Consider the following 21,498-nt stretch of genomic DNA (forward strand, 5'->3'; position numbering starts at 1 on the left):
AATTATTACAATATAGTCTTAAACTGATTTATACTTAAGATTTGTACATATTTCAATTAAAAATTTGAATCATAATAATTTTTCTAAAAAGATTAATTTATTAAAAGTTAAAATAATATTATTTTCTCTAAAAAATTTTATAAAACGCAAAAATTTAATCCTATTCTACGACCACGCAGCATCTACATATAAAAATATCTAAAGTTTCATTTATTGCCCCACTCTTTCATATTTTAGAAGCAATAATAGAGCTGACATGACCGCTCCTTAGTGGTACGTGGTACCACGTGCGTTCCACCAGACTCACTTTTTGCTGACTTTCAAAAATAACTGAACAATTCTTCTATAAGCGTCTATATTCTTTGGTAGTATACTTGAGCTATTAATACTGAGAAGTAGGAATTGTTGTGTTGTAGGTTTCCGACAATGAATCTGTCAAAATATGCCCGAGCTAAGCGAATGGAGTATATAATTTTCACTTTACGCAAAACATATCTCTGCGCAAAACAGAGACTTGTAGAGACCTTGATGAACATTTGGGGAATTCTCATCGAGCAAAAAGACAAAAGAGGGAATGTAAAGGTAGTGGGGGCAAAAATATTGATAGACAGGAAGTGCCATCTTGAGAGGCCACATTAAACAAGGAAAGAGAGGCTCTTTCCTTGTTTAAGAAATCAAATTTAGTTGGGTTATGTTATTGCTGATGTTATTGTTTGTCTCAACTGTCACATGAAAGATTATTGGTATTTGAATTGAAGTTTTTTAACAATTGTTTCACATTTTAGACTATTATTGTTATTATTTAATTAAAACTTTATTGTGTTCTAGTGTTAAAAAAGTATTTTAAGTGTATTATGTATTAATATTATGTAATATAACAAATAAATAGATAAATTAGAACCCCTACACCACTGTATGATTATTTTGAAGTGTCATGAAATTTAAATTTGGCGCATTCGCATTTCCGGATATGTCCGCCATCAGAGGCCACTTTTTTGGTCTCCTTTTCATAACGATTAGATTCCCTCTTTTGTCTTTTTGCTCGATGGGAATTCTGTTCAAAATCTGGCAACTTTTAAAACACAATTTGGGGAAATAATTTTTTTGAGCCTGGCAACGCTGGCTGTTCTGTTCTGTGTTGTGGTCATAGAATAACAGAGCATTGTGGTGGTGTTGTGTATCTTGTCTTGTCTTAGTCTTGTCTTTTCTTTTTCTTTTGGATTTGTTATTTTGTTGTCCAATTTTTCACAAGTGAACATTAAGTGAATGAAACTTGAAAACTTTTAAACATACAGTATGGAGACACAGGAAGACATTTACACAAAAAGTGAAGTAGAAGTATCTAATATAAAATGCGAAATCCAATTAGAGAACGATGATGTGAATAACACAGAATTTCCAGTTACTATAAAAAATGAATTTAAACAAGAATTACTTATACTCGAAGATAATACAGCTAATGAAGATTCTGAAGATTGGTTCAATCAAATGAATACGGAAATATTTATTGAAAATGTAAAACAGGAACAAATTGAAGGTAATAGTAATTTGTTAACCTGTAAAAATTTGAAGTGTGAACCAAATATTAAGGATAATAAAGACCTAATTGAAGAAAATCAGAGTCAATGTGGTATGTATAAATCAAAATAGTTTTGGGAAAATAATTTTTAAAAAATGGAAAAGGAAAATTATAGATAATCCTAATCATTTGCAAACTGTTATTACAAAAATGGTTTTTTATGTGGGTGCATCTCTAAAATATATCTTTATTCTTAAATATAAATGTAACCTCAATTCAACTATTTGACTATTGTAATATGGTATTAAACAGAGCCTTGGAGATTAGCCTTGATCTTAAATATGTATGGTTTTTGCTTACTATTAAAATGCTAATATTTTAGGTTGATTTATTGTGAGTGTTGTTTTACATATGGGTGGCTTGTTTGTTCTTTATGTGATAAATAAATGTGTTTAGTCAGAAAAAACTGCACACTTGAAAGTTTATTATTCTGACTATGTTCGGACCATAGACTTATGGCTGCAATATAATTCTGTTCTTCCAGTGTACCAGAGCAAACTGATGCAAAACAGTCCGTATATCTCTGTATAATGGGCCAGATTTATAGAACATGTGACCTCAGTTTTGCTTCATGCCAGTTGAGGCTTTGCCTCAGTTTTCTCTGTTACACTGGGGAAAAGGACTGAACACAGGAAGAACACAATAAGCAACTTAGGTTTTCATCATTATTAATATGATTTTTCTGTTTTAAAGTTTTCGTTTTTATAATATTATGTAAATATAGAAGAGTTTAAATATGACTCAGTAATGCTTCAGAAATATGTTCATAATAAATTTGATAATGAGTGTTTTTTATTGAAGAATCCATAGTAGAACACTACTAGTTAAAGCTGTAATTAATTTTAATAGCAGTAAATATATGCATAATAAAAATAATTTTTGTTTTGTAAAGGTTTATAGGACAGTTGAAAGGTAAAGGTTATAAGTTACCTTCATTCAACTTAACAGTTAAATGATTTCAAGATTAAAATTACTGAAAAATGTTTATAACTATTTATTAGTAAGTGTGTCTCTAAACAAGCAATACTTTCTGCATATTGGGGAATGTTTTTAGTATGGCTCTGCCATAAAGCTTTATTTGTAGCCACACATTTTTTGTATAAACTGTGTTGTTTTACCTGGTTGCTAGACAATCACTTGGCAAGCTAAAATAGTTGCAATATTGTTTGCAGTTTTGGAAAATTTCATAGGAATAAAAAGACCAATACTTGGTCTGATCAGAGGATTATATATTATATTAAAGAAATACATTTGAGCTGTGAGTTGTGGAATTTGGAAGTCGGAATGTATATAGAATGATATGCAAAAAGACTGATAGGTTGTTACTGAAAAATTAGAGATTTTATTTTTTCTTGTCCAATTGTAGGAGAGAAGAGGGAGACTTGATCCCAACATTACATTTCTTCGGATAACTTTTTTTATAACCAATCTAGAACCTTGATAATTTAGTGGAACATTATAAATTTATCAAAGTTTTGGGTGTTATGCACCCGAAAAATATACTGCTAATAAATAACGAGTTTTTGTAGAATCTAGTAATAGAGAAAAACTAATCATGTCTCCCCGTACTTCGGGAGACTTGATCCTTGTGTATGGGTGACTTGATTATACCTTCCCAGATTTACAATATTAAAATAAAACCAAAAATTATTAAAAATATTATTAAAAATAGAAACACTTTCTGGCAGAAAATTATATTCAAAAAGTTATAAAAGTGAAAAAAATAATTATTGTAGAATATTGAACATTCTCAGTGATTTAGGAAAGACTAAACATCCTATGCGTCTACTGTAGCTCCTAAAAGTCGGGCTTGGTAACTGTTTTAAAATTTGGTCACATGCGACTTCACCCATGTCTTCGTTTTCTGGCCACTTAAAGGTTTTGTCACCTCTTTTTTGGTCAAATTTGATTTTAAAATCCTTGTTCTTTCTTCCTGTTATCTGTCCTATGTAACGATGGGCTAAGTTTCTTTCGGAGAAAAAGCTTACAATTACCCAATCTTGCACACTCAATTCAAACTCGTCACCTTTTGCTTCTGATTCACATTCAGTATCTCTCTCTACTTGCATTTCATCATTACGGTCATATTCAGACTCTAACGATGATAGCAGAATGTCACTGCCCCCCGAAATTGAAGATTTTCTCCAATCCTTAAGTTTTTGTTTAGTCATTTTTTAAGTGATCTTAATTTGGCCTTTTACTCTTTTTCTAGTTTTTTTTCTTCTTTAGCTCTAACTTCAGCTTCATGCCCAAGTTTTTCTGGTGTAGCTGTGAGAATTTTCATAGTTGCTCGCTTTCTACCCTTTTTTGAAGTCCTGGTCCCGGCTTTAGGATGAGGTCTGATCATTTCTGGGCTACTAAAAGTGGCAAAAGTGAAAGGCTGGTTATTGTGCTCCATTGATGTTTGTTGTAGCTGATCATTTTGTGAAGTATCTCCATTTACAGGATGTGACCTAATTATTTAAGGTGTGGTAACAGTACCAGTAGAAGTAGAAGGCTGTTTAGTGAAGACAGTCTAATTATTTCAGGGGTGGTGAAAGTGCCAGTAGAAGTGGAGGGTTCATTATTATCTATTGCTGGTGTTGCAACATCAAACTGACATAAAGTGGAATTATTTTCCGGATCTTCGCGATCAGTTACATACGCCGACATAAATTTTCATTGGTAAAAATATTGGAATTGAAAGGCCATATACCCTTAACTCTGAATCCGCTTTCAATATTACGTGGGGTAAATGCTAACGGGAAAGCGTAAGCTAAGCATCCTCCGACTTAGTATATTGTAATTGTCCTATGTGGGTCACCATCTAATCATTACAGGCAGTTTTATAGAAACTCTTGAGAGGGCCAAATACACTCCTGTCCAACGCCTGGAGCTTATGCGACATGTGGTGGTATGGTAAGAATTATTCCGTGTTCTTTGGCATATGTTATGGCTTCGAGAGTAACCTGGCTATCATGATTGTCCATTATGATTAAACATTTATTATCGGTAGTCGCCTTTACATATATTTGAAAATTAAAAAAATTTGATAAAATTAGAAGCGGCCATCCATCCACTTTCATAAACTACGTCTGTGGTCCCTGGTGGACTATTATCAATCATGCGAGCATGCCAAAGAAAACCATAAAAAGCGGTATATGGTTTCCAATTGCATTGATTGCACAACAAACAGTCACTGTTGCTCCATGTTCCCCTGACGTAATTTTACCAACGTGCTTATCACCTTTACATGCAATGATCTTCTTTGGCTTATAGATAGTGGAAAGTCCAGTTTCGTCCACGCTACAAATTGCTTCTGGTCCGATTCCATGGTTTTCAAGAACTTTACGAAAAATTTTGATACATTATTTCTGTTGAAACTAGTTGCTCTAGAAAGACTATTTGCTTCCGGAGAGCGTAATGATAAGGTCTTCATCCTCTTCAGAAATCCATATAACCAGTCGTAACTGGCTTGCTTATTTTTATTCCAAGAAGCAGATTTTTTTTACTATTTATAACGGCAAACTCGTACGCCAGTTCTTTTGCTTGTTTTCTTGTAAGGCATAATTTTGTTGGCAACGTCTAAATAATTTTTAAACATATTTTCCTCTGCATTTGTAAATATTTGAGCCTTCTTGTAATCAGGAGAGAAGGATATTTCAATATTTTCGGATTGTTGTCTGCGAACGTATCTTTTTAATGTCATAATATTTATTTGAAAACGACTTGCCATTCCCTTGAGAGACGTACCGTTATTAATAACGTCTAAAACAGCTTCTTTTAACCTCTGGCTGTCGACTGGTGTTCTTTTCTTGGCTCCTTCCCTCCTATCTACTTCAATATCTGGGATATAAGTGTACCAGAATTTGTTGGTACTCAAAAGTGCCGATTATGTTTAAACACAATTAAGCCACTGAGATGAGTATGATTTTGTCAATCCTTTGTTACACGATTGTATTGTCTATTTAGGAAACATATTTAGGAAACAAATGTACAAGCCATACTCTTGCTGACAATGTTTTTGAGATATACAGGATAATCAATTATTATGATAAAATCAATTACATCTGTTATTATAGGAGATGCCGTGATGCTGAAGAAAGTTATTTACAAAAATAGGAGTTAACTGTAAGCTTCACATTTTAAAATTAGTTATAAATATACAGGGTCTTTCATAGCACTGTACCGCATCAAAAATATATTTTTTTAAACGAAGTACCCTGTATTTTATTTTAAATTTAAAATTTCATTATAAGGATAAAAAGTTGTAACCTGTTATACTGGACATTTAAATACTTTTAACCAATATTACATGAATAACCATAAAAGATGATTACCAACAATTATTTTGAGTTGGCCAAAAACTGAAAGTTTATCATTGTTATATGTCAGTTTGGTAATCATCATTTACGTTATATCAAAAAAAAATGTGGAGGTTATATTTTATATTTGTTAAACTATTTGTTCGGGCTGTTAGGCCGTTGTCTTCGGAGATTAGTTCTCGACGTTTCGCCAACACTAGGGGTTGGCATCTTCTGGAGATGTTACTGCTTCGCTTGTAAGCTGAAACTGACGCCGCGTTGTAGTAATAGAGTTGTTCGTATAGTCTCTCTTTGAGTGTATTCTTGGAACTGGTGTTTGATGTCCTGTTTTAGGCCTTCTGCCTCTTCAGGACGTGCTTTATTTTTTGTTTTGTAGTTGGCTGGTTCTTTTTTGTTGTGGGTCAACTGGTGGTCATTGGAGGAGCGCCTGGACAATCAGAGGTGAAAGACAATGTGTAAAACGGTCCTTTTCAGAATTTATTGATAGTATACCGATTCGGCAAGTTTTCAACTACCGTATACGTTATTCAGTATGTGGAACAAAAATAACACTTAATTGTTTGAATAGAAGTGAGAAGCAGTCACCAGCTCGATGGAGTAGGTATGACTTTTAAACAGTGTTGATATTATTTCTGGTATATCTTTCCTTCTAAAATTTTAGTCCGATACATGAGTCTAAAATAATATTTAAATCCACTACAGTTCACTGTGGAATGAAAATTAATATTGTCCCAAAAAAATTCAAATAAAGTAGCCACGTAATTGTTATTTTCTAATAGATTCTATCAATTACTTAATTGGTTAACAAAAAACAAACATTGATTTAAGTAATTTATGTGTGGCAACAACGCATTATTCCCCTGAAGACTTGTAAAATTTTAAGCTATGCCTTCTTCTTTCACAGTGCGAAGCGGCATACACATACACCGATACATCGCGGACGGCATTCAGTAATGACAGTAATTATCGGACACTGATAGGGAGCGCAGTTCTTTGCATAAAATTATTTCGTCGCCAACTTTCCGTCGGTAAACCTTTAGAAAAACTCGAACACTTATATTCGAGTTTTAAATGTAATTTTTGTAGATTTTTAGCTGTGGAAGCTAGGAAATAAAACAATAATTAACTTAACAAACATTAACTAAATATAAATATTATTTTTATAAGAAAAAAACCAATTAAAAAAATTATTCTAAATAATTAAAATTAAAGGCATTTAAAAAAAAATATCTAACCGATAAATGTTCAAACAAACCACTATTTTGACCTAAACAAAATCCGAATCTATCAATTAAAGCAAGTCTCATTGCATTTAGCTGATTTGGTTGTACTCGACTACAAAATTGAACCATTTTTTCTTCCAATTCTGCTAAATTGGTGGCTCGTTGGAATTCATGCCGATATAATTTTGATTTTAGCATTCCCCAGAAATAAAAATCCAAAGGTGCCAAATCTGGTGATCTATGGGACCATTTTATTATTCCTCGTGTAGAAATTAATCGTCCAGGAAATGTTTGTTCCAAATAATTTGTAACTTCGATTGCATTATGTGCTGGGCAACCATCCTGTTGAAACCAAAATTCATCGAAGTTGACCGCAAGGTTTCGAACTGCTGGAATAATCGGATTGCGTAATAAATCTAGATACTTTCGTCCATTCAGAATTATCGTATTATTCGTATTTTCGTCCAATTATATTATCGTTATAAATGCCAGTCCACACATTTAATTTCTTTGGGTATTGTGTTTTCACAGCAATACTCAAATGTTTATTTTCCATAGACCAATAGCGGACGACAGATGGATTATGACGTTTATGAATTGTGAATGAAGATTCATCGGAAAACAAAACATTTTTAAAAAGTTATTGTTCCCATTCGATTTCTCCATCATAGTTTCACAAAATTCCATACGTTTAAAATGATCGTCTGGAAAAAGTTCTTGGCTGGTTCGCACTTTATAGCAATTGTATCTATTTCTTTTTAAAATATTCCTTACAGTTCTCTCCTTTAGGTCAACTTCATCCGCAATTTGTCTACTCGAACAAGGCGTTTCTTCAGCAGTTAAACAAACTTGCATTTCACGAGCCTCGCGTTCAAGAGATATTTGTTTCGGTAGTGGTTGATCCCTTGGACCACATTTCGTACAGGTATTGATGCAACCGAAATTTTCGGAAAAGTTTTTAATAATTGATCGTACTGTTTTCTCTGTCGGAATTGGACGATTTTAGAAAAGCAGCAATAAGTAACTGTATTATTTCTACAATAGAATGGTTCTCATAAAACCATTTCACCATTTGAATCTTTTCTTCTTGAAAATATACACTTGGCATGTTAATTATTTGTTTTCAACTTTTTACCACGACAGCTAAAAATCAAAGAAATAGACCTTACCTTATTGTACAGATAAGCACCGCCTATTTTTTTGAGGGGAAGTCATAGAGAGGGCAAACGGTTTACACTATTTGTCTGTCTACTGAAGTGCGTTATTTATTTAGCTCACGCTGTTGTCGCATCTCAATTTCTCAATTTAGTGTTCTTTGTTCATTAATCAAGTAATGATATAATCGTTTAAAAAATAACACTTCATGATTACTTCATGTAAGTTTTGTTGGGGCAATATTAATTTTCATTCTACAATGAACTGTAGTGGATTTAAACATTATGTTACACTCATGTATCCGACTAATCTTTTAGAAGGAATTATGTAACAGAAATTTCGCAACACTGTTTAAAAATTAGACTCGCTACTCCAACATGCGTGGATTGTGTCTCACTCGTATTCAAACAATTAAGTGTTTTCTTTGTTTCACATACTGAATAACGTATACGGTAGTTGAAAACTTGCCGAATCGGTATATAGAGAATATGAATTTGTTGATTTGATATTAATAACTGTCTGAAAACGCGGCGCGAGAGGGCAGCTGTGGCTGTATCGTTATCGTTGTGCAATGGGATCGGGAAACCACAGAAAACCGATCCCCCCTGTCTAGGCAAGCTCGAAGTGAGCATTTATATTTACTGGCGACGGTGATAAATGAGGGGAGTTGCCTCCAGAATGTCAATGTATTCATCAGGGAGTTCATTGCTGGCAAGGTCTAGTAAAATAGAGGGTAGGAAAGAGAGTTTGGATTTGGGATGTCTTTTGATTGCCGAGGGATGAGCTGGTAGTTTTAAGAATGCGTTGGGCTCTGAGGTTTTGGCCCCGGATGGTGCGTATTGCATAACTGCCGCGTTGTACTACGGAGGCCATATTTATATTTTCCACTCGCCTCCCCTCCACTGGTTTCGCCGTGAGGGGGCGTGTCGTCGTTCGTAGCTTTTCTTTTTTCGTGTTTTGCGGGAAGGGTGTTTGTGGATTTTAATATTGGTATTTTGTCAATTTTTAGTCCTTCGTCTATCCGATTAAAATAATTTGGATACTTATATATTTCCACCGCTTCCTGATATAACCGTGGGTAGTACTGTTATGTTTTATCCAGCATCTGCGTTTCTTGCCTAAACTACAATGACTTTTATGTTCGTTGATCCTTGTGTTTGTGTGTCTTTTCCTGGTTCCCACATATACCATTCCACATGTGCATGGTATTCGGTATACTCCGGCCGTTGGTAATGGGTCGCGTTTGTCCTTCACCGATCTTAAATAGTCCTTGATTTTCTTTGTAGGCTTGAAAATGGCCTTTATATTGGCTTTTTAAGTATTCCCACAATTCTGTTCTTATCCCCGATATATAGGGCAAAACGCTTTGCCTATACATGCTGTTTCTTCGTCTTTTCTTCTAAAATCGTTGTTAATCGCTTTATGTATTTCTGTTCTGGTATAACCATTAGAGGTAAGCGCTTTGTCAATATGAAGAAGTTCACTTTGCAGATGCTGTGGTTCACATATTCTCTTTACCCTCTCCTCCAGAGTTTTGATGATACTTTGTTTTTGGCCTGGATGATGATTTGAGTTCCTGTTTAGGTATCGTCCGTGTGTGTAGGTTTTCGAAACACTTTATGTCCTAAGTAACCTACCTTTCGATTTATTAATACTTTACTCTGGGAACGCTAGTTCTCTGTTTCCATCGTAAATTGAATATTTGGATGTAGTGTGTTTATATAAGACAGGAAATCGTTAAGTTTTTCTACTCCACAGCAAATCACAAAAGGGTCATCGACGTATCTAACCCATACCCTTGACTTGTATGCTGACTCCATTACCTTCTTTTCTAGGTGCTCCATGAAAAGGTTGGCTACGACCGGGCTTAGTCTGACTAAGCTTACAGTTGCCTACTATTTTTGTAAATAACTTTTTTTTTTAGTTTATCCTATTAGAACAGACATAATAGACTTTGTCACAAAAGTTGATCATCCTAGATGGTACATTGTTGCCAGTATTAGAGTCTTATACATATGGCAGTAAAAATATTGCTGATTTAGGCGCACCTAGAGACAATCAAAAAGTGGTATACAAACAATTTTTGTTTGTATATATGTGGGGCTTAAAAGACTAATTTGGCACACTTCTATTAGACGCAAAAAAAAACAAATTAGCAATTTTGTAATAATACAAGTAGGTACATAAAAATTAAGTAAATAATAATGCAGTAGATATTTAACACATAGTAAAACACAATATCCATCCCTTTCCAAGAAAACAATTACTAAATGAAGTAAAGAGATTATTAAGTAAAAAACAGAATAAACTATTTGGTATTATTGCTTTCCACATTTAAATAATGATTACAACAGTCGTTTAAGACTAAAATGCCACTCAACCTCTAACACCTTTTTTGGGATCTCAAAAAGATGCAAAAATGTTTGCCCTCCTTCCTCGGGCTTTTCTCTAAACCCCCCTCGTTGGCAGTGAAAAACGGAAAACATTGATTTACCAAGAATCTGTACGCCGTAGAAAAAATGTTTCAAACTAGTAGCAGGTTATTTTAAAGAAAAATGTGTGTTAACACTTTTGGTGTAGAATAAATAGTTCTCTCAGAAATAACGCTTGAAGCGACCGGCTATTTTGAATGTTACTTACACGAGCGAAATCAAATTTTTAAGTAAAATTTCGACTGTAAAAACTCGATATCTTTAAATCCGAATGTCCCATCGACAAAAATCAAAGTGCGTTTTAAAGGTGAAAAATGAAACTTTCGCATCTAATTTCTGCGTTTTGGCACTAATGAAGTCAGGATCTATGAGGCTGTTAAATAAATAAAATAATCATTTTTAGTTTTCCTCCAAATGTTTTAGTTAAAGGTCGGGTACCATGGGACGCTAGACACTATCTGCCTACTTCTTGCTAGAGGAGGTAACATGCTTGATAGTCATATGCTGTGAACATAACTGAGAAGTATACCCAGTCAAACACATAAAAAATTAGTATTTGGTAGACATGCGTTAATAGGGCTGAAGTACTGCATAAAAAAGCAGAAACAAGCTCAGAATCATCACAAAAAGTGTTGCAGTAAACCTAAATAGAATAGGTCAATGTATAAAAAGATTTGGAAACTTAGTACAGGGCATAGTACCAACTATGGACTTGGACGTTAAATGACGTTGTCATAGTGTGTCTTTACTTTATTTATTCCAGCGTTGTAAGATGTTATTTATGATCTGCAGTTTCAGCATGCAAAGTTTTATAGTTTGATTTTTCTTTTAGGTTTACGTCAGAATGAGATTAAAGCGAAATCCGAAAAAAAGTTGGTAACACACACCGGAAAAAAGCCTTTCAAGTGTGAAATTTGTTCTAAGCAATTTAGTCAAGATGGAAATTTAAAAACGCATTTAAGGATACACACTGGAGAAAAGCCTTACAATTGTGAAATTTGTTCTAAGCAATTTCGTCATAATGAAACTTTCAAAAATCATTTAAGGATACACACTGGACAGAGGCCTTACCAGTGTGAAATTTGTTTTAAGCAATTTATTCAAAATGTAAATTTAAAAAGGTATTTAAGGATACACACTGGAGAAAAGCCTTACAAGTGTGAAATTTGTTCTAAGCAACTTAGTCAAGATCAAAGTTTAAAAATGCATTTAAAGATACATACTGGAGAAAAGCCTTACAATTGTGAAGTTTGTTCTAAGCAATTTAGTGATGGTGGATTTTTAAAAAAGCATTTAGGGATACACACTGGAGAAATGGCTTGCCAATTTTGTTTTAAGCAGTTTAGTGATGCTGCAACTTTAAAAAAAGCATTTAAGAGTACACACCGGGGAAAAGCCTTACCAGTGTGAAATTTGTTTTATGCAATTTAGTCAAGATGTAAATTTAAAAAGGCACTTAAGGATACACGCTGGAGAAAAATCTTTTAAGTGTGAAATTTGTTCTAAGCAATTTAGTCAAGATGGAAATTTAAAAACGCATTTAAAGATACACACTGGAGAAAAGCCTTACAAATGTGAAATTTGTTCGAAGCAATTTAGTCAATATGGACATTTAAAAACGCATTTAAAGATTCACACTGGAGAAAAGCCTTACAAGTTTGAAGTTTGTTTTAAGCAATTTAGTCAAGATGTAAATTTAAAAAGGCAGTTAATGATACACACTGGAGAAAAGCCTTACAAGTGTGAAATTTGTTCTAAGCAATTTAATCAAGATCAAAGTTTAAAAACGCATTTTAAGATACATACTGGAGAAAAGCCTTACAAGTGTGAAGTTTGTTCTAAGCAATTTAGTCGAGGTGTAGATTTAAAAAAACATTTAAGGATACACACTGGAGAAATGCCTTGCCAATTTTGTTTTAAGCAATTTAGTGATGCTGGAACTTTAAAAAAACATTTAAGAGGACATACGGGGGAAAAGCCTTACCAGTGTGAAATTTGTTTTAAGCAATTTAGAGACGGTGGAACTTTAAGAAAGCATTTAAGAGTACACACCGGGGAAAAGCCTTACAAGTGTGAAATTTATTTTAAGCAATTTAGTTACCCAGGAGCTTTGAAAGGTCATGTACACACTAGAGACAAACCTTAGAACCTAGAGTTCTAAGCGATTTAGTGATGCTGTAATTTTAAAAAACATTTAAGGATACACACTGGAGAAAAGCCTTACCAGTGCGAAATTTGTTCTAAGCAATTCAGTTAGTCTGGAACTTTAAAAAATCATGTATGAATACACACTGGAGACAAGCCTTGCAAGTGCTGGAAACACATTTGAGAGTACCGCATCAAAGATATATATTTTTAAATGAAACACTCTGTATTTTATTTTAAATTTCATTGCAAGGATACAAAGTAGTAACCTGTTATACTGGACATTTAAAAACGTTTAACCAATATTACATGAATAACCATAAAAACCGATTACCAATAATTATTTGTTTCATCAAAAATTGAACTTTTACCATTATTGTATGTTAACTTGGTAATCATCATTTAAGGTTGATCTGCACCCCCCAAAAGACAATCTCCAAATTCAAAAAATTTGAGAAGTTATATGTGATGACTAGAAGTATTTTGACAACTTTTAAGCAGACTTCATGTTTTCGTTTTTGAAAAAACAAAAAAACTACTTTTTTCCAAGTATAAAGCGGGAAAACCAAACATAGGATTTTGTTAATTTTTTACAGCATTAAGATATACTTATAAGAAATACTTATGAATTTTTTGAAAATTTTTGATTTTACAGTTTTGTCCCAATAGGAAAAAATAATTTGTTTCGGCTTATAATAAAGCTACCGGTAAGAATACGAAAAAAAATTTAATAACAACATATATAAAAGTGGAAAATATTTGCAATAAAACGTTAAATATTTTTTCCTAAACATATGAAAAATCTCGTTAAACAAGAATTATGTCTTCAACTGCTGCTTTCAAATTGTTCTCTCATCTGAAGCAATGGTAGTATTTATCATCGATAGATAGCATCACGTTCGTCTTCGAAACGCTTCAAACGAAACGTCATACTAACAGGGTTGCCGTATCAATTACTTTGTACAACACTTTGGCAGATTATCAAAATTTAATAGGAATGTTATCGGTTTGAATTTTGAACTGGTCACGCTGAAACTTACAGAGTTACAGAATAGTAGATACTGCAACTTTTATTTTGAAAGTAAGATATCATAAAATTTACACTCTATAAGTAATATATCTGTAAAAGACCTATTTAGTTTGAAAAATCTATTTAGGCGTTTTTAGTTAATTATTTTAGTATTTATAAACAATAGAGTAGTATACCTTTATATGCTGTAGTCTAATTAATTTTTAATATCTCACTATGAAGTACAAAGTGTTATTTTGAAATTTTCATTCTTCGTTGTTCCAAAAACACCATTTTTTAGAACTAGACAGCATACAAATTTTTGATGAAATGGTTTCAGCATAACTTGCAGAACAATAATTAGTAAGTGACCCTCCTTATTCTCAAATAGTAGTCCTTATTGGTATGCAAGTTATTCTGAATCTATTTCAGCAAAAAATTGTGTGTCGTCTCAGAACAATCAACCGAAACCATTTTTTTTTATAGATCCACCCTATTAAAAAATGTCTGTCCGTCAAAAGTCGTGTATGTCGTTCTGCACAACAACTCATTTTTACCAAACTTTGCACAAAATTCTATAATAATAGTTCATAGTTTAATACAGAGCTGTATATGTATACAGAATGATTTAGAGAATACTGTATTTTTGGTCATAGTTTTGCAATTTTTATATTATATACTTAATAAATATTATAATACCAAGACCTTTAGAATGGATTTTGTCCAGGGCGTCTAACAATATGGCGATCGCTATAACATCACAAAATTCAAACCGATATTTTTAAATTACTATTGTTAATTAAAAACTTACAAATGTTATATTTATGACGTTTTTGTAGTGTAACTGATGTCACTAATATTTACAATAAATTTTCTTGGAATGAGCTTGAAAGTTTTTTTTATTTCATAAAGTTCTTTGGGAAAGTTAGATATTTTAGTTTCTGGTAGATAACTAAATTTATGAAAAAAAGAAACACCTATATTGGTTGTTATTAAATTGGTCCCCGCTCTATAAAACCAAGATTATGAAAGTTTATCTTCTTTTAATTTTCTTCAACTTTCGGAAAGAAATAATATAGGCATAATAGCCAATTAGTAATACAACTGTCTAAATATTAATTTGTCACTTATAGAGAAATCTGTATTATTATACTCATTTTACCATTTCATAATGGTAAAATGGTAAGAACAGACATAATGGAATTTGTCACAAAAGTTGATCATCCTAGCTGGTACATTGTTGCCAGTATTAGAGTCTTGTACATATGGCAGTAAAAATATTGCTGATTTAGGCGCACCTAGAGACAATCAAAAAGTGGTATACAACCTATTTTTGTTTGTATATATGTGGGGCTTAAAAGACTAATTTGGCACATTTCTATTAGTCGCAAAATAAAACAAACTAGCAATTTTGTAATAGTACAAGTAGGTACATTAAAATTAAGTAAAGAGATTATTAAATAAAAAAAGGAATAAAGTATTAGGTGTTATTACTTTCCACATTTAAATGATTACAACAGTCGTTTAAGACTAAAATATTTCCCCGGGCTTTCCTCTAAAACCCCCTCGTTGGCAGTGAAAAACGGAAAACATTGATTTACCAAGAATCTGTACACCGTAAAACAAATGTTTTAAACTAGAAATAAAACTAAGACAATTTTGAAGGAAAATGTTTGTTAGCACTTTTGGTGTAGAATAAATAGTTATCTCACAAATCACGTTTGAAGCGAACGGCGATTTTGAATGTTACCTAGTTACACGAGCGAAATCAAATTTTTAAGTAAAATTTTGACGGTAAAAATTCGTTATCTTGTAATCTGAGTGTCCCATCGACAAAAATCAAAGTGCATTTTAAAGGTGAAAAATGCAACTTTTGCATCCAATTTTTGTATTTTACCACTAATGAAGTCAGTTTCTATAAGGCTGTGAAATAAATAAAATAATCGTTTTTAGTTTTCCTCCAAATGTTTTAGTTAAAGGCCGGGTCACGTGAGACGCTAGAAACTATCTGCCTTCTTCTTGCTAGAGGAGGTAAAATACTTGAGAGTTATATGCTGTGAACATAACTGGGAAATATACCCAGTCAAACACATAACAAAATTAGTATTGGGTATACATGTGTTAATAGGGATGAAACTATTAGGGATAAACCCAAATAGTATAGGTCAATGTATAGAAATATGTGGAAACTTGGGCGTAGTACCAACTAGGTTGGACGATAAATGACGTTGTCATAGTGTGTGTTTACTTTATTTATTCCAGCGTTGTTAGATTTTGTTTATGATCTATAGTTTCAGTATGCAAAGTTTTATAGTTTGATTTTTCTTTTAGGTTTACGTCAGAATGAGAAACCGAAATCAGAAAAAACGTTGGTAACACACACCGGAAAAAAGTCTTTCAAGTGTGAAATTTGTTCTAAGCAATTTAGTGATGCTGGAAATTTAAAAAAACATTTAAGGATACACACTGGACAGAGGCCTTACCAGTGTGAAATTTGTTCTAAACAATTTAGTCGTAGTGAAACTTTGAAAAATCATTTAAGGATACACACTGGAGAAAAGCCTTACAAGTGTGAAATTTGTTCTAAGCAATTTAGTGATTCTGGAAATTTAAAAAAACATTTAAGGATACACACTGGACAGAGGCCTTACCAGTGTGAAATTTGTTTTAAGCAATTTAATGTATCTGTAAATTTAAAAACGCATTTAAGGATACACACTGGAGAAAAGCCCTACAAGTGTGAAATTTGTTCTAAGCAATTTAGTCGAGATCAAACTTTAAAAATGCATTTAAAGATACATACTGGAGAAAAGCCTTACAATTGTGAAGTTTGTTCTAAGCAATGTAGTGATGGTGGATTTTTAAAAAAGCATTTAAGGATACACACTGGAGAAATGCCTTGCCAATTTTGTTTTAAGCAATTTAGTAATGCTGCAACTTTAAAAAAGCATTTAAGAGTACACACCGGGGAAAAGCCTTACCAGTGTGAAATTTGTTCTAAGCAATTTAGTCAAGATGGTAATTTAAAAACGCATTTAAGGATACACGCTGGAGAAAAGCCTTACAAGTGTAAAATTTGTTCTAAACAATTTAGTCGTAGTGAAACTTTGAAAAATCATTTAAGGATACATACTGGAGAAAAGCCTTACAAGTGTGAAATTTGTTCGAAGCAATTTAGTCAATATGGACATTTAAAAACGCATTTAAAGATACACACTGGAGAAAAGCCTTACAAGTGTGAAATTTGTTCGAAGCAATTTAGTCGATATGGACATTTAAAAACGCATTTAAAGATACACACTGGAGAAAAGCCTTACAAGTGTGAAATTTTTTCTAAGCAATTTAGTGATGCTGGAATTTAAAAAAAACATTTAAGGATACACACTGGAGAGAAGCCTTACAAGTGTGAAATTTGTTCTAAGAAATTTAGTGATGCTGAAATTTTAAAAAACCATTTAAAAGCCTTACAAGTGTGAAGTTTGTTCTAAGCAATTTAGTCAAGATGTAAATTTAAAAAAACATTTAAGGATACACACTGAAGAAATGCCTTGCCAATTTTGTTTTAAGCAATTTAGTGATGCTGGAACTTTAAAAAAGCATTTAAGAGGACATACGGGGGAAAAGCCTTACCAGTGTGAAATTTGTTTTAAGCAATTTAGAGGCGCTGGAACTTTAAGAAAGCATTTAAGAGTACACACCGGGGAAAAGCCTTACAAGTGTGAAATTTGTTTTAAGCCATTTAGTTACCCTGGAGCTTTGAAAGGACATGTACACACTAGAGACAAACCTTAGAACCTAGAGTTCTAAGCAATTTAGTGATGCTGTAATTTTAAAAAACATTTAAGGATACACACTGGAGAAAAACCTTACCAGTGCGAAATTTGTTCTAAGCAATTCAGTTAATCTGGAACTTTAAAAAATCATGTATGAATACACACTGGAGACAAGCCTTGCAAGTGCTCCATACACATTTGGGAGTACCGCATCAAAGATATATATTTTTAAATGAAACACTCTGTATTTTATTTTAAATTTTAAATTTCATTGCAAGGATACAAAGTAGTAACCTGTTATACTGGACATTTAAAAACGTTTAACCAATATTACATGAATAACCATAAAAACCGATTACCGATAATTATTTTGATTTGGCCATGATTGTTTCATCAAAAATTGAACTTTTACCATTATTGTATGTTAACTTGGTAATCATCATTTAAGGTTGATCTGCACCCCCCAAAAGACAATCTTCAAATTCAAAAAATTTGAGAAGGTATATGTGAGGACTAGAAGTATTTTGACAACTTTTAAGCAAACTTCATGTTTTCGTTTTTGAAAAAACAAAAAAACTACTTTTTTCCAAGTATAAAGCGGGAAAACCAAACATAGGATTTTGTTAATTTTTTACAGCATTAAGATATACTTATAAGAAATACTTATGAATTTTTTGAAAATTTTTGAATTTACAGTTTTATCCCAATAGGAAAAAAAAATTAATAACAACATATATAAAACTGTAAAAGTGGAAAATATTTGCAATAAAACGTTAAATATTTTTTCCTAAACATGAAAAATCTCGTTAAACAAGAATTATGTCTTGAACTGCTGCTTTCAAATTGTTCTCCCATCTGAAGCAATGGTAGTATTTATCATAGATAGATAGCATTACGTTCGGCTTCGAAACGCTTCAAACGAAACGTCATACTAACAGGGTTGCCGTACCAATTACTTTGTACAACACTTTGGCAGATTATCAAAATTTAATAGGAATGTTATCGGTTTGAATTTTGAACTGGTTACGCTGAAACTTACAGAGTTACAGAATAGTAGATACTGCAACTTTTGTTTTGAAAGTACGATATCATAAAATTTACACTCTATAAGTAATATATCTATAAAAGACCTATTTAGTTTGAAAAATCTATTTAGACGTTTTTAGTTAATTATTTTAGTATTTATAAACAATAGAGTAGTATACCTTTATATGCTGTAGTCTAATTAATTTTTAATATCTCGCTATGAAGTACAAAGTGTTATTTTAAAATTTTCATTCTTCGTTGTTCCAAAAACACCATTTTTTAGAACTAGACAGCATACAAATTTTTGATGAAATGGTTTCAGCATAACTTGCAGAACAATAATTAGTAAGTGATCCTCCTTATTCTCAAATAGTAGTCCTTATTGGTATGCAAGTTATTCTGAATCTATTTCAGCAAAAAATTGTGTGTCGTCTCAGAACAATCAACCGAAATCGTTTTTTTTTATAGATCCACCCTATTAAAAAATGTCTGTCCGTCAAAAGTCGTGTATGTCGTTCTGCACAACAACTCATTTTTACCAAACTTTGCACAAAATTCTATAATAATAGTTCATAGTTTAATACAGGGCTGTATATGTATACAGAATGATTTAGAGAATACTTTATTTTTGGTCATAGTTTTGCAATTTTTATATTATATACTTAATAAATATTATAATACCAAGACCTTTAGAATGGATTTTGTCCAGGGCGTCTAACAATATGGCGATCGCTATAACATCACAAAATTCAAACCGATATTTTTAAATTACTATTGTTAATTAAAAACTTACAAATGTTATATTTATGACGTTTTTGTAGTGTAACTGATGTCACTAATATTTACAATAAATTTTCTTGGAATGAGCTTGAAAGTTTTTTTATTTCATAAAGTTCTTTGGGAAAGTTATATATTTTAGTTTCTGGTAGATAACTAATGTTCTTAGAGATAGGAACTTTTTTTGGACTGCCCTGTTTAATGTCCTAGTACTTAATTGTTATAACGTTTAACTAGAACTAATAAAATTTAAAAAGTGATTCTCACTTGCTATGGTTTTTTTAAATTCATGAAAAAAAAGAAACACCTATATTGATTGTTATTAAATTGGTCTCCGCTTTATAAAACCCAGATTATGAAAGTTTATCTTTTAATTTTCTTCAACTTTCGGAAAGAAATAATATAGGCATAATAGCCAATTAGTAATACAACTGTCTAAATATTAATTTGTCACTTATAGAGAAATCTGTATTATTATACTCATTTTACCATTTCATAATGGTAAAATGGTAAGAACAGACATAATGGAATTTGTCACAAAATTTGATCATCCTAGCTGGTACATTGTTGCCAGTATTAGAGTCTTATACATATGGCAGTAAAAATATTGCCGATTTAGGCGCACCTAGAGACAATCAAAAAGTGGTATACAACCAATTTTTGTTTGTATATATTTGGGGCTTAAAAGACTAATTTGGCACATTTCTATTAGTCGCAAAATAAAACAAACTAGCAATTTTGTAATAATACAAGTAGGTACATTAAAATTAAGTAAATAATAATGCAGTAGAATTTAACACATAGTAAAACAAAATATCCATCCATATCCAAGAAAACAATTACTAAATGAAGTAAAGAGATTATTAAATAAAAAAAGGAATAAAGTATTAGGTGTTATTACTTTCCACATTTAAATCATTACAACAGTCGTTTAAGACTAAAATATTTCCCCGGGCTTTCCTCTAAAATCCCCTCGTTGGCAGTGAAAAACGGAAAACATTGATTTACCAAGAATCTGTACACCGTAAGACAAATGTTTTAAACTAGAAATAAAACTAAGACAATTTTGAATTAAAATGTTTGTTAGCACTTTTGGTGTAGAATAAATATGTACTCACAAATCACATTTGAAGCGAACGGCGATTTTGAATGTTAGTTACACGAGCGAAATCAAATTTTGACGGTAAAAATTCGTTATCTTTTAATCTGAGTGTCCCATCGACAAAAATCAAAGTGCATTTTAAAGGTGAAAAATGCAACTTTTGCATCCAATTTTTGTATTTTACCACTAATGAAGTCAGTTTCTATAAGGCTGTGAAATAAATAAAATAATCGTTTTTAGTTTTCCTCCAAATGTTTTAGTTAAAGGCCGGATCACGTGAGACTCTAGAAACTATCTGCCTTCTTCTTGCTAGAGGAGGTAACATGCTTGAGAGTTATATGCTGTGAACATAACTGGGAAATATACCCAGTCAAACACATAAAAAAATTAGTATTGGGTAGACATGTGTTAATAGGGATGAAACTATTAGTGATAAACCCAAATAGTATAGGTCAATGTATAGAAATATGTGGAAACTTGGGCGTAGTACCAACTAGGTTGGACGATAAATGACGTTGTCATAGTGTGTGTTTACTTTATTTATTCCAGCGTTGTTAGATTTTGTTTATGATCTACAGTTTCAGTATGCAAAGTTTTATAGTTTGATTTTTCTTTTAGGTTTACGTCAGAATGAGAAACCGAAATCAGAAAAAACGTTGGTAACACACACCGGAAAAAAGTCTTTCAAGTGTGAAATTTGTTCTAAGCAATTTAGTGATGCTGGAAATTTAAAAAAACATTTAAGGATACACACTGGACAGAGGCCTTACCAGTGTGAAATTTGTTTTAAGCAATTTATTCGAAATGTAAATTTAAAAAGGCATTTAAGGATACACACTGGAGAAAAGCCTTACAAGTGTGAAATTTGTTCTAAACAATTTAGTCATAGTGAAACTTTGAAAAATCATTTAAGGATACACACTGGAGAAAAGCCTTACAAGTGTGAAATTTGTTCTAAGCAATTTAGTGATGC

General features: G+C 32.2%; 1 protein-coding gene across 1 annotated transcript; it reads left to right on the plus strand.

The window, feature by feature from the left end:
- The first annotated feature begins 1,173 nt into the window (after positions 1–1,173).
- Positions 1,174–19,515, plus strand: LOC140439864 (uncharacterized). The gene is made up of 2 exons (XM_072530028.1): positions 1,174–1,630; positions 16,179–19,515. The coding sequence occupies exons 1-2, from the start codon at positions 1,297–1,299 to the stop codon at positions 17,207–17,209; spliced, it is 1,365 nt and encodes a 454-aa protein (XP_072386129.1). The 5' UTR covers positions 1,174–1,296; the 3' UTR covers positions 17,210–19,515.
- The last annotated feature ends 1,983 nt before the right edge of the window (positions 19,516–21,498 follow it).

This window comes from Diabrotica undecimpunctata, chromosome 4 (assembly GCF_040954645.1).
Source record: "Diabrotica undecimpunctata isolate CICGRU chromosome 4, icDiaUnde3, whole genome shotgun sequence".
Classification (NCBI taxonomy): domain Eukaryota; kingdom Metazoa; phylum Arthropoda; class Insecta; order Coleoptera; family Chrysomelidae; genus Diabrotica; species Diabrotica undecimpunctata.

Bases quoted from the DNA above. Each gene is read 5' to 3' on its own strand.
- LOC140439864 (XM_072530028.1), top strand. From the start codon at position 1,297: ATGGAGACACAGGAAGACATTTACACAAAAAGTGAAGTAGAAGTATCT. The intron at 1,631-16,178 runs GTATGTATAAAT...TTTTTCTTTTAG, and splicing joins AGAAAATCAGAGTCAATGTG to GTTTACGTCAGAATGAGAAA.